At 42.6% G+C, this 12,735-nt stretch overlaps 1 protein-coding gene across 1 annotated transcript in view; it reads left to right on the forward strand.

Moving 5' to 3' along the window:
* The window catches only part of SEC63 (SEC63 homolog, protein translocation regulator), a gene marked incomplete at its 5' end in the record, with an annotated part of 35,886 nt that overhangs the window by 5,358 nt on the left and 17,793 nt on the right, over positions 1–12,735 (forward strand). The window contains 9 exons of the mRNA XM_015406356.1: positions 1,039–1,147; positions 3,748–3,842; positions 3,924–4,056; positions 4,522–4,614; positions 5,182–5,336; positions 8,688–8,835; positions 9,789–9,871; positions 11,478–11,537; positions 12,056–12,226. Coding sequence (XP_015261842.1) covers positions 1,039–1,147; positions 3,748–3,842; positions 3,924–4,056; positions 4,522–4,614; positions 5,182–5,336; positions 8,688–8,835; positions 9,789–9,871; positions 11,478–11,537; positions 12,056–12,226 — 1,047 coding nt within the window. The remainder of the gene's footprint in view (positions 1–1,038; positions 1,148–3,747; positions 3,843–3,923; positions 4,057–4,521; positions 4,615–5,181; positions 5,337–8,687; positions 8,836–9,788; positions 9,872–11,477; positions 11,538–12,055; positions 12,227–12,735) is intronic.

The following is a 12,735-nucleotide window of genomic DNA, read 5'->3' on the forward strand; positions in this document are numbered from 1 at the left end:
CTACTACAGTGGTAGACCTGGCCTCCGGACTCCGGAGTCCAGGTCTACCCACCCATTCCCACTACAGTGGTAGACCTGGCCTCCGGACTCCAGAGGCCAGGTCTACCAAAGTACTGGGAAGGGGTGGGTAGACCTGGACTCTGGAGGCCAGGTCTCCCACTGTAGTGGGAATGGGTGAGTAGACCTGGAGTCCAGAGGCCAGGTCTACCACTATAGTGGGAATGGGTGGGTAGACCTGGCCTCTGGAGGGGGGGCGCTCCAGGGAGGGGGGTAATCGAGCCAGGGGGAGGACGGGGGGTGGAGGAGATGGGGGAACCAGCGGGATAGGGGGGGAACTTACCTCCTCCTGCTGCTTCCTCCTCTTCCTCATAGTTGTGGAGCTCCCCCTCTCCCGCGAGTATCGCGGGTCCCCTCCTTGTAAATCTCTATTTGCTGAGGTTCTTTGCAGCATGGACCAGGTTCCTGATCTGTAAGAGTGCTTACAGGATTTGAATAGGTCCCTGTAGAGACCTTTAACCTTGATGTGGAAGGCAAGAGAGGGGTTAGAGCTGGAAAACTTAAAATGGTGATAAACCCTTGACCTGCGTCTTGTGCTTGCACATGACTGAAGGTAAAAAGGGAATGGCCTGCACAATAGCATCTGCATCAAGCGAACAATTTCTGCCTACTTAGGGAGTACAGACTGAGGTACATGATGCCTTCTGGTAGAATCCAAGTATTCCCATTAGCAGTATTTCTCCCATTCCCCGTATTTGGGCATCCTACATCTCCAGCTTATATAATGTAGAAGGATCCTTTTCTGAAGCATAAAGTTATATGAACTGAAGGGCTTCATCCTCTGAAGGGCTTCATCCTCTGCCTGCTTTGATAAAACAGGCAGTGTACCTGTGGTCTGATCAGGCTTTTCCAAATGTAATATTGTTTGTTTTGTCTACTAATTTTGTGTGTACATTTTCTTTGGTATTGGAACTTAAAGAATGATTTGATTGCGTCCAGATGACATCAATAGCTGCCATTTTGCCAACTTAAATATTTTAGGGTTCCTGGAGGTATCGCTCAATACGCTACAGTGGAGACCAGATTCTCATCCGTACAACTCAGATCTATACCTATTTTGTTTATAAAACAAGAAATATGGATATGAAAAGTAAGTTTTTTTTCAATTGCTAGTTAAACACACAAGGCTAGAAGTGGTGTACTTTATATTAATTTCATTTGTTTTTAGATTCAGGTGGGTAGCCGTGTTGGTCTGAATTTGTTTTTGAAGGAATATGCATCTACATATGCTAAATTTCTCTGTTCTCACTTATACCCAGAATTTAACTTAGTTGGTCTTGGAGGTGCTGCTGGGCTCAGACTTCGTTCTCACATCTGTTTGTTAACTCTTGTATTTGTATGCTAATTTACTGCCATTCACAGATCTTGCTAACCGCCGTAATCCAATCTCTGCTATAATTGCCCAGTTACTTATGCATCTTGACTAACTAGCCCTTCCTGGTAACTAAGCGCCCCCCATATGTAATGGCCGAGGAATTCTGTTTCACTGTATCTGAAAAAGTGTGCTTGCACACAAAAGCTTATACCTTGAAAAAAACTTGGTTGTCTTAAAGGTGCACCTGGGCTCAAACTTCATTTGTTTTTAGTGACTGTGCAGTATGTGTGAGCTCTTCGTGGCCTGTGGATTTGATTAGGCTCTAAAACTTCATACTGGGTGGAAATGTAGGCAAGTTGGACCTAATTCTCGAGGTTATAAACATGAGACTGGGCTATAGCATTGCAGCTGGGGACTCACATGACTGAATGCTTCCCCATACAGAACTTTCTATACACATGGGAATGGCGGCTGGGAGTATAGGGGTAGGGAATGTTAGTAATGGCAGAAAGATGGGGGATGCATGTCACAAACCCACCCTTGGTCTTTGTGTTCTCACATGCTTGTGGCATGTGTGTCTGCGTGTAAAAGTATGTTTCTCTTCAAGCCACCACCCAGGTTATAAAACCCAGCCTATCGTGTAACCACTGCCTTGGGGAAGCACTGGTGAGGCTGTCTCTGAGCAAGTCCAAAGGGCAGAACTTCCAGTCCCCCCCACACACACACATTCATGTCCTTAGTGTGTAGGAGCAGTCTAGGTGTGTGGGTAGGATCTGAATCACAATAGACTTTCTTAAACAGGAAAGAAACTATATTACTACAGATTAAGCTAGAGCGCATACATGGAAAATAGCTGTCACGCCTAGTGAGACAGATCTAAGGAAGAAGGACAATTCCAGACAGTTACCTTTGGTGGAGCAAACACATTCCCAAACTCCCAATTGCCCCCTTTGCAGAGAAATGTGGGTCCCAGTATATGGTCACTGCATCTGGGCAAAGTAGTAGAACAAAGGAAGATTCCTTCTCTAAAAACTTTTCTACCTACTTTGATGGGAGCCTTGCCCAGTCCAGAGTTAGGAATCCTGTCCTCATGGGAGATAAATCAGACTCTTCCCCAGTCAGGTTACCTGGCATTCACTACATGCTCCATAGTATACATCAGGTTTTACAACCACCATCGATCCGTCCCCCTTAGCAGTTGGGCCGAATGGACTATCTCAGATCAGAAACCTATCTCCTGTGTTTTCTGAGCCTTGGGCATATTTTATTGCTCTTCTTCTTATGCAAATAAACCATTGCCATGATCTGAGGGATTCTTTGATGCTCTCTGAAGCATTTTGGCCCTTTCTGCACTCTCCTTTTAACCCATGTTCACCACGGTGTCCTCCAAGCAATTCTGCACTAAAATCAGATTCAACCTTCTTTTTATTCTGTCCCCGCCCCCGTTCTGCGCGGAAATCGAATTCAATCTTTTTATTCCAGTTCCCCCCCCCCCCCAAATTCTGCCTTATGCTACCTTTCTTCAATGGTTGGCCCAGTTTCAGCCTGCTGTTGCCCTGGGGGTTTTTTGGATGCTGTTTTGTCACGGACTTAAATCGCCCCGACTCGAACACTGAGAAAATCTGGAGTGGCAGGCAAATGTAGAAAGGACCCATCTCTGAATCCGCAACAGGCAGACGTAAATTGACCCTGGGTAGGTCATGGGATTTTTCTTCTTGAGTCTGGATCAGAAGAGACATATGCTTTTTCATTTGCACTTCTGCACTGGGACTTACCCATTCTTCCTGCAGTACCTTGTGCTGCATCAGAGGTTGTTATGGAGGACTCCCAGGCTTTGGGGAACAACTTTTCAGGAGACATGTGGGTATGCTCATTTTTCAGGGGAGTTAGGAACGCTGAATTTGGATTCTTGTCCCTCCTTCTCAATAGAGGAATTTGAAAGTCTTGGGATTTTTTAAAAGGGTAGGGATCATAGGCTTGTTTCAGCATAGCATTTTTTAAAAATCTTCCATATTAGACACTCAAAATGAATTGCGTATGCAGTATGAGCCTTCCTTTACTTTTGTTTTGACTTAGCATTGTTTCTTTCAAGAGACATGAATTTCATGTGGCAGTAATTTGGTTACTGTTTCAAAGATGTTAATGTTTTTTAGTATGTTGGACCTAAAGTATTTTGTTGGACCCCATCATCATGTTGTCTTTGCAAATGCAACTAACAGCCATTTGTTCCTTGTTTGGGGGTATTGATGGTAAAGAAGAGCCTTGCTGAGCCAGCGTTTGAAAGTTCCTGGAATAAGATGATACACTTCTAAATTTACAGCTGTTGAAGTTTCTGGTGTACTTGCTTTGCATTTATGCTCTGATTTTCCTTACAGGGCTTATAATGGTTTTAGCAGGAGCCTCTGAATTTGATCCTCAGTATAATAAAGATGCCACAAGCAGACCCGTAGATAACATTCAAATACCACAGGTTAGTTAATCAGATGTCTTGTATATGTTTGGTGAGAAAATATGTATTTTGGTAACCTCTCTTTGTTTACCTTATTTTTAGCTCATCAGAGAAATTGGCAGTATTAATTTAAAGAAGAACGAACCTCCTCTTACATGCCCGTACAGCTTGAAAGCCAGAGTTCTCCTACTGGCTCACCTAGCCAGAATGAAAGTTCCTGATACACTTGAACAAGGTAGTTCTTAGGAACTTTAGTGATGCAATCTTGACCTGGAGCTCCTCAAGTTGTACGCTGTTCTGGCTCAGTCAGACTTATTCCTGGCCATAAGGAAAGAGGAAAAGAAATAATTGTGTTTTTAAAAGAAACACATACCAAGATCAAAACTCTGTACCAAGAAAAACAGAATTCTTCACATGGCATATTGGGAGGGCAGAATGGAACCCATGCAAATATATAAAATCATGTGATATAAAGGGTTATATTAATAGCCAGGCAACAAATAGAAAAGAGACAAAGTAATGAAGAATGTAGTCACGGGTTGTATTGAGATCCACAGAACTGTTTAGATGGATGGTAGGTGTTTGGGTTTTTTATTTTCTTTGGTTTTAATTTGTAATATTTTGGATATTATAAGTTGCCTTGAGCCATGAGGGGAAGGCAAGCTATAAATATTTTAATAAATAACTCCCTATATTGCAGATCAGCAGTTTATCCTGAAGAAGTGTCCTGCTTTGCTTCAAGAAATGGTTAATGTAATCTGTCAGTTAATAATAATGGCCCGTAGTCGTGAAGGTAAGGAATAAATTTTATTATAGAGCCACTAGTAAAATTATTCTTCTGTTTGAATCCTACAGAATGTTCAGAATGAAGCCTTCCTAAATGTTTCTGGTTGCCACAGGCAGTTACTACAACACTAAATTGCCCATGGATTCAAAATAGCCAATATTCTGTAAGAAGAAAAGAATCTGAAAATGTCTTTCAGACCTGCATTTTCTAGATGTTATTCTGGTTCAAAGACTGCTTTCTAGCAAACTGCAGAAGGGATGGTACTAGAATCCTTTTGTTATGTCAGATCTATATCTAAATATTTTGAGTAGTGTGACAAGGTGTAGTTAAATGAAGCTTAAATTGTGCTCTATTAATACACTTTAACATGTAGCACAATGGGAAGCTTTCTTGCAGAACAGTATTTAAAAAATCTTTACTTTTTATAGCACTAAAGTATAGTATACACTATCACATTAGAGTAATCAGAGAACTGGTTTCTTTAGGGTTCTTTTACAAAGCTTTTCCTATTCCATTGTGTTTCACACTGACAATTGGTCTAAAAGTCTCATCCTCCTCTTCTCCCCCACCCAGAAAGAGAATTCCGTGCTCCTTCATTGGGCTCCCTGGAAAACTGCATGAAGCTTTCACAGATGACTGTACAAGGTCTCCAGCAGTTTAAATCTCCACTTTTGCAACTCCCTCATATTGAAGAAGACAATCTCAGGCGGGTTTCTAATCATAAAAAGGTAAAATGCATGTCGATAATCATGCTTCCACACGAAAGCTTATACCGTGAATAAAACTTTGTTGATCTTAAAGGTGCCACTGGCCTCAAACTTTGTTCAATTAACTTTTAGGTTACTCTGCTTAATAGAAAAAAGTTTTTTTCTGGGAGCTGCTAGTTTTTGTATTAAAGGCCAGGCAGTAGAGGACAGTGCCACCATCACAGGCTGTACTTCCTTGTGTTTCTGCATCTCCTAGATGAGCCAGCTGTTCACTTTTGTATTAGGTGGCCAAGCAGTAGCCATGCTACCATCATAACCATTATTGTCACTTTATGCTGGTGGGTGCTGCAGCACTGAATACAGTGAAGGCATAGCAAGGGTCCCCAGTTTCTTGGACTTTGTAAGCCCTTTTGGATTTTTGAGGACAGGGAGTAGACACCACCACAAAATGGCTGGCACAGGGGGGCAATCCCCCAAAATGTAATGAAGCCACCAAATGTTGGAGGCAGCTGTTTCTGAATAGGTGCTTCCAGTAGACTTAAAGGTTGATGCCTCCTGAGCTCTGTTACAAGGAGGCAGGGAAGACGTGCTTTGCCAAAGAAGCAGATGGGGTGCCAGGAAACCGACAGGCACCACTTTGGAGATCACTGGTGTAGGAAATCCCTTGAACCTGCTCTGGGCTGTATCTACAATTCACCACTTCTGCCGTTGCCTTAGTAGCAATCTGGCATTACTTGTGAGAGGGAGAGAAGAGTGATCATGCAGAGCAGGCTGTTGGTCCAACTGGTCTGAAGGTGGTGGTTGCCTTGGCTGGAAGAGCACACAGGGAGGAGGAGGAGGAGGAAGGCACCATATTTGCTGCTGCTGTTGTCACTTTCAGGCTGTGTGAAATGCTCCTCTACCCTTGCTTTATGTTCCCCGCAAACCAGCGAAAGTTACATTGATGGGGAAAGGCTGCTGTCTTTTTTCCCTGAGGCTCACAGTCATAAATGTCCATGGCTGTTGTGCTTCTTCGAACATTTTGCTGGAATTGAGGGAGAGGATTATAAGAACATAAGAGATGCCAATGTTGGATCAGGCCAAAGGCCCATCCAGTCCAACACTCTGTGTCACACAGTGGCCAGAAATACCAGTGCCATCAAGAGGTCCAGCAGTGGGGCCAGGACATTAGAAGCCCTCCCACTGTTGACCCCCCCAAGCACCAAGAAGACAGAGCATCACTTGCCCCAGAGCCCCTATCTATACCTTGTGGCTAATATCCACTGATGGACCTCTGCTCCATATGCTTATCTAATTCCCTTTTGAAGCCGTCCATGCTTGTAGCCGCCACCACTTCCTGTGGCAGTGAATTCCATGTGTTAATCACTCTTTGGGTGAAGAAGTACTTCCTTTTATCCATTCTAACCCGACCGCTCTGCAGTTTCATGGAGTGCCCACGAGTTCTTGTATTGTGAGAAAGGGAGAAAAGTACCTCTTTCTCTACCTGCTCTTTCCCATGCATAATCTTATAAACCTCGATCATGTCACCCCTCAGTCGTCTTTTCTCCAAGCTAAAGAGCCCTAAGCGCTTTAACCTTTCCTCATAGGGAACGTGTTCCAACCCTTTTATCATTCGAGTTGCCCTTTTCTGCACTTTTTCCAAAGCTATAATATCCTTTTTAAGGTGTGGTGATCAGAACTGCACACAGTATTCCAAATGAGGTCTCACCATTGATTTATATAGGGGCATTATGATATTGGCTGATCTGTTTTCAATACCCTTCCTAATAATCCCCAGCATAGCATTGGCCTTCTTTATTGCAGTCACACACTGTCTCGACATTTTCAGTGAGTTATCCACTACAACTCCAAGATCTCTCTCTTGCTCAGTCTCTGCCAGTTCAGACCCCATCAATGTGTATTTATATTTAGGATTTTTGGCTCCAATGTGCATCACCTTGCACTTGGCCACATTGAACCCCATTTGCCATGTTGACGCCCACTCGCCCATCCTTGACAGATCCCCTTGGAGTGCCTCACAATCCTCACTGGTTTTCACCACCCTGAACAACTTTGTATCATCCGCAAATTTAGCCACTTCACTGCTTACTCCCATCTCCAAATCATTAATGAACAAGTTAAAAAGCAGTGGACCAAGTACTGATCCCTGCGGTACCCCACTGCTTACCACCCTCCACTGAGAAAATTGCCCATTTATACTCACTCTCTGTTTTCTATTAATTAGCCAGTTTTTGATCCATAAAAGGACTTGTCCTTCTATCCCATGATTTTTGAGCTTACTTAGGAGCCTTTGATGAGGAACTTTATCAAAAGCTTTCTGGAAGTCAAGGTAAACAATATCTATTGGATCCCCCTTGTCCACGTGTTTGTTCACCCCCTCAAAGAACACTAACAGGTTAGTGAGACAAGATCTTCCCTTACAGAAACCGTTCTGAGTCTGCCTCAATAGGTTTTGTTCATCTATGTGCCTACTAATTCTTTCCTTAATAATGGTTTCCACCAATTTACCCGGTATCGACGTCAGACTGACTGGCCTGTAATTTCCCGGATCTCCTCTGGAACCCTTTTTAAAGATGGGAGTGACATTAGCTACCTTCCAATCCTCAGGAATGGAGGCAGATTTTAAGGAAAGATTACATATCTTTGTCAGGAGATCCACAAGTTCACATTTGAGTTCTTTCAGAACTCTCGGATGTATGCCATCTGGGCCTGGTGATTTATCAGTTTTTAAGTTGTCTATCAGTTTTAGGACCTCCTCTCTCATTACCTCAATCTGACTCAGGTCTTTCAACACCCCTCCTGAAATCAGTGGTTCTGGAGTGGGCAAGCACTTCTCATCTTCCACAGTGAAGACAGAGGCGAAAAATGCATTTAGCTTCTCAGCAATTTCCCTATCATCCTTCAATACTCATTTTACCCCTTGCATGAGAGGTGGGAGAAGCTGCAAGAAGCTCTGGGCTATCTGTAAGATTTTTCTATGTTGCTTGCTATTTATAATTGTTCATGATTCACAAGTGGATATTTGGCAATATTCCTTTGAAGTGTTTTGTTCCCTGTTTAAATAGCAGTCATCTCTGTTAAACTGCATTAAATTATTTAATACTTGAAACAACTTTACCATTTTGTGTACAACACTTGTGGTCTAAGGATTTTTATTTTTTGTTTGTTTGTTTGTTGGAAAAAGCATAAATAAATTCTTTTTTAAAAAAAACACTTGTGGTCCTTTTAATATCAGTAGTGCTTTACATACAAATTTTGTTTGATTGGAATAAAATTCTTGGCATTGCATAGTGTGAAACTATTCCAGTTTTAAATTAGCAGTGTTTATACAAAAAATATTTTTAAAAAATTTGTTTTGTGTATTTAATACAGTACAAAATTAAGACTATACAAGATTTGGTGAGTTTAAAAGCATCAGATCGTCACAATCTACTGCACTTCCTTGAAGATGAAAAATATGAAGACGTTATGGCTGTCCTGGGAAGCTTTCCTCATATTATTATGGATATAAAACCCCAGGGTAAGAAATGATACTGCTGTAAGTATGTGTTCTTGGGGTTGAATCTGAAGTCTTTCTCTGACAAGCCTTAATATGCTCAAGGAACCGGACAGTTCTTATCTGTGTCCCATATTATATAACTTGGGGGTCTGTGAGAATTGCAGGATGGGAAAATGTGGAAATTTCATCTCACTCCTCAGAAACTCCCCCTGTAGGATTCTCTAACGTGTTGGGGGCTTGAGCAGGTGCCCCTCCTCCCTGGACATTCACTTGTTCTCAGCATTCTGTCTCTTCTGGAGCAGTAGACCTCCATATGCTGATTTTTGGATTTTTACTAATTAGGTTAATTTAAAATTATTCATATCTGGGGAGTGCTCTGGAGACCCCTACATTGTCTTTGACCATTTTAAGTCTTTGTCATCTGTATGGGAGCCAGCCAATTTACTCTTGGATACAATGATTTGTGCCCTGCTTTTCAGGCATTTCCTTGAGCAGCTCACATCATTCTAGGCACTGACCCCTTTTCTCAGTCTTACCAACTCAAAAGGCAAGATATATCAGAGGAGAGGAGGGAAAATGTAGAAGGCAGTGAGCTTCACAGTGTGAAAATGAAGTGAACTCTATATTTTTCTGTGGTCAAACCAGCCTTCTTTGCTGGTCTTCTCCAGATGGAGTCCTTCCTCCTTCTACTCTAACCCCCCAATTTATACCTCTCCCAGGAGTTACTTTGCGGGACAGAGTCATCTTGGCATCTTCCTTATTTCCTTTGTGTGAAATTGCCTTAATTACCTTGTGATGTTGAAAGACTGTTGTATCACCTATGCTACTAAATTCAGCATGTGGTCCTGACTTGGACTAATCGCTACTTAGCAGGCAAGCATATTCTCAGCAAGGCTACATTCACATCTTTTATGTGAGGTAAGTAATTGGGAAACCAAAGTAATTTGGAATTTTCATTTTTTCTTTGACATCAGTTCTGGATGATGAAGACAGCAACAACATCACAGTAGGATCCTTAGTTACAGTTCTGGTGACTCTAACAAGACAGACAATGGCAGTAAGTATTCGGTATTCTTAACACTTCTTATTTGTTCAGAGTGTTCTTGGGATTATTTAGTGTCACAAACTTGTTAAGTGCTTCCTAGGTGAAAGAACCAGCTTTTCCATCCAACTGTATCTTTGGTTTCTTTGAAAAGATGCCACATTTGAAGCTTGGCTCTTAGATATTTACTAATATCTGTTTCCATGACTTTGTACACTCAAACAAAAAAAGTATGTACTAAGACAACCAAGCTTCTGTGACTAGAAAAGCAAATTCGCTTAAACTATCCAAGGTGTAGAGTTTGGCTTATGCTAATAGAGGAGAGGAACAAAGGTGCATGCACTGAAGCCCCTTCCCTCCTGCCTTGTGACTGGAAATCATGGTCAAGATTTTGTCTTGTGTGTTGCATGTTTATCAAAGGTTGAACAAAAATTGAGGGTGGCTTACAATAACTGGTTGTCAAACTGCTGTTTTTATACTGTTGCCATCTGTGACGCCCTTTCTCCACTCACACAGAGTGCTTACCACCCTCTACAGCCTCTCATATTCATGTTACGGATTATATGTTGGTCAGGACACCAGAAGCATGACCATCTCACACCTCAGGTCCTCTGTCTCTCAGAGACATCCACAGACAGGGTAGCCCCGGCCCCCTCTAATAATCAGCCCTCAGTCACACTGAGCTATTGGGGTTGGGGCTCAAACACTGTTCCAATTACTTGCTGCCACCATTCGTTCATATCCTATAATATATGTCCATAGATCAAGAGGACTGTATGTTTTTCTTTCCCTTAGGCACGCAGCCCGCAGGGTTAATCGAAACAAGAAATTTGTATTTATAAGAACAAAACACAGAGGAAAGTTAAGTCTAAAAAACAACATTTCACTTCCATTGAACTTTTGAACTGAGGTCCTATAACTACTGGGATCCTTTACTTAAAAATTTACTGTTTTCAGCCTGCTCCAAGCAGCTCTTCTATACGGATCCCCTCATTCAGAAAAACCCTTTTCACCGCAGCCCTTAAGCTGTCAGCTTCTTTCTCTGCTGCTCCCCCAAGTGTCACTTCTCAACTACTGTTTTTCAAGTCTCCTTATCTCAACATTCCATCCACTCTCATTGGTTGCTCTTGGAGAGAGGCAGAACCTAGCCTGTCTATCACACCATCTTATAGTGAGTCAAAGGAGTTTGAATTTTACTGTCCATTGTAACATGAGGCCTTTCTCAGTGAATGCAGCTTTAATATCCTGAGTGAGTAAGGAATGGGAGGTAGAAATTGAGATCCCAATGAAACAAACACCAAGTCAGGATTTCATATATATAGCACCATGTGCATGGACTATAATGATCATTCTACTATGTTCAGTGACTGCTGTTTTGGATCCAAGTAGCTAGTGTGCACTTTAGAACTGTGAGAGGGAATCTCTCAGTGAGAGGCTGCTGTAACATCATTTTTTCTATAGTAAATGTAATTTCTGATGAGTGTGTGATCTTGAATAATTGTTAAATTCTTCTAAGTTTTTAAAAAGATGTGAGGCTTAAATGACATTCACTACTAATATGAGTTTCTTTCTCCTTGATAGTACAGGGAAACTAACCAACATTGTTTGTTCCCCTGTTTAGGAAGTGTTTGAAAAGGAACAGTCTACTTGCTCAGCTGAAGAGCAACCCGCAGAAGATGGGGTAAGTCAAGTACTGGTGGTCTTGCCTGATGGCCATAACTTGAAGCCCGTAGATTTAACAAAATCATATGGAGTCCTGCATGTGTAAGAAAACACACTGCTATACCTGAATAAGAGCATGATAGAACTCCATGGCACAGCATTAAGGTCAGCCTCTGGGTCACTGTGTGTGTGGGAGGTAATCCCTTGTACAGCCATCACTGCTAACAGAAACCAGGGAGGTTTCAACCTTACTTTCATAGTGCCTTGACACCTTCTCTACTGGGGTTACCTTCTGTCTTAACCACCTGGCAAATAGGTTGTCAGGTAGCCTCTTGCCAGGCTCCCCAGCATCCTGCTTTATGCCATGCTGAAACGGTGCTCAGAGACTCAGCACAGTTCTGGCAGCTGCCCTTGTATAAAGATTTGTGGGGCTACTAGTGTTGTCACAAGACACTTGTAAGGCTTTGGTGAGGTCTTCCTTAGATGTTTGGAGCATTCAAGTGGCCATTCTGTTAACCTTTCCTTTTGTGTCTGCAGCAAGGAGATGCTAACAAAGTTAAGAACAGAGGATGGCAGCAAAAGAATAAAGGCACCAAGAAGGCTTCAAAGTCAAAGAAAAAGAAAGTTTTGAAGAAAAAACCTGTTCCTGCACCTCTGCAGCAAACAAAGCAGCAGAAGCAAAAGCAAGCAAATGGAGTAGTCGGGAGTGTATGTCATCTCAAATGCATAAGGGAGGGCAACTATTGTACAGGTAGTAGAAAGCACAGTACGAAGCTCTAGATAATGCCCTGGGAAAGAGCCTGGCAGAATTTGAACTTACCCTCCTTCAAAGTATTACAGAAATTGGTTGAATTGGTTCTTCGGCACATTTATGCGTCAAATGGGTTCTAAGGACTAGTGAAGGTTCAGCAAACTCTCCTTAGCCCTTTTGTCTGCATCATGATAGACGAAGCCCTTTCTTTCTCCGGTGGTCCAGGAGTGGGGCAGTCCTCCAGACTCCTTACTCCTGGGTAACAGCTCCTCTCCTCCGTAAAGCAGGGCCGGCAGACTCTTTTGGTCACGGAGGGGAGGGGCTTGTGCTCCTGCTTCCCCCTGCCTAAAGAGCAGGAAGCTGCAGACTGTGCTCTGTGGAGCACACTGGTCACAGGAAAATAATTTGAAGAAAGAAGAAAAGAGGGAAGGAGCAGGTAGAGGACCTTTCTAGCCTGTTCTCCTCC

This window comes from Gekko japonicus, unplaced genomic scaffold, assembly GCF_001447785.1.
Source record: "Gekko japonicus isolate JY-2015 unplaced genomic scaffold, Gekko_japonicus_V1.1 scaffold2508, whole genome shotgun sequence".
NCBI classification, from domain to species: domain Eukaryota; kingdom Metazoa; phylum Chordata; class Lepidosauria; order Squamata; family Gekkonidae; genus Gekko; species Gekko japonicus.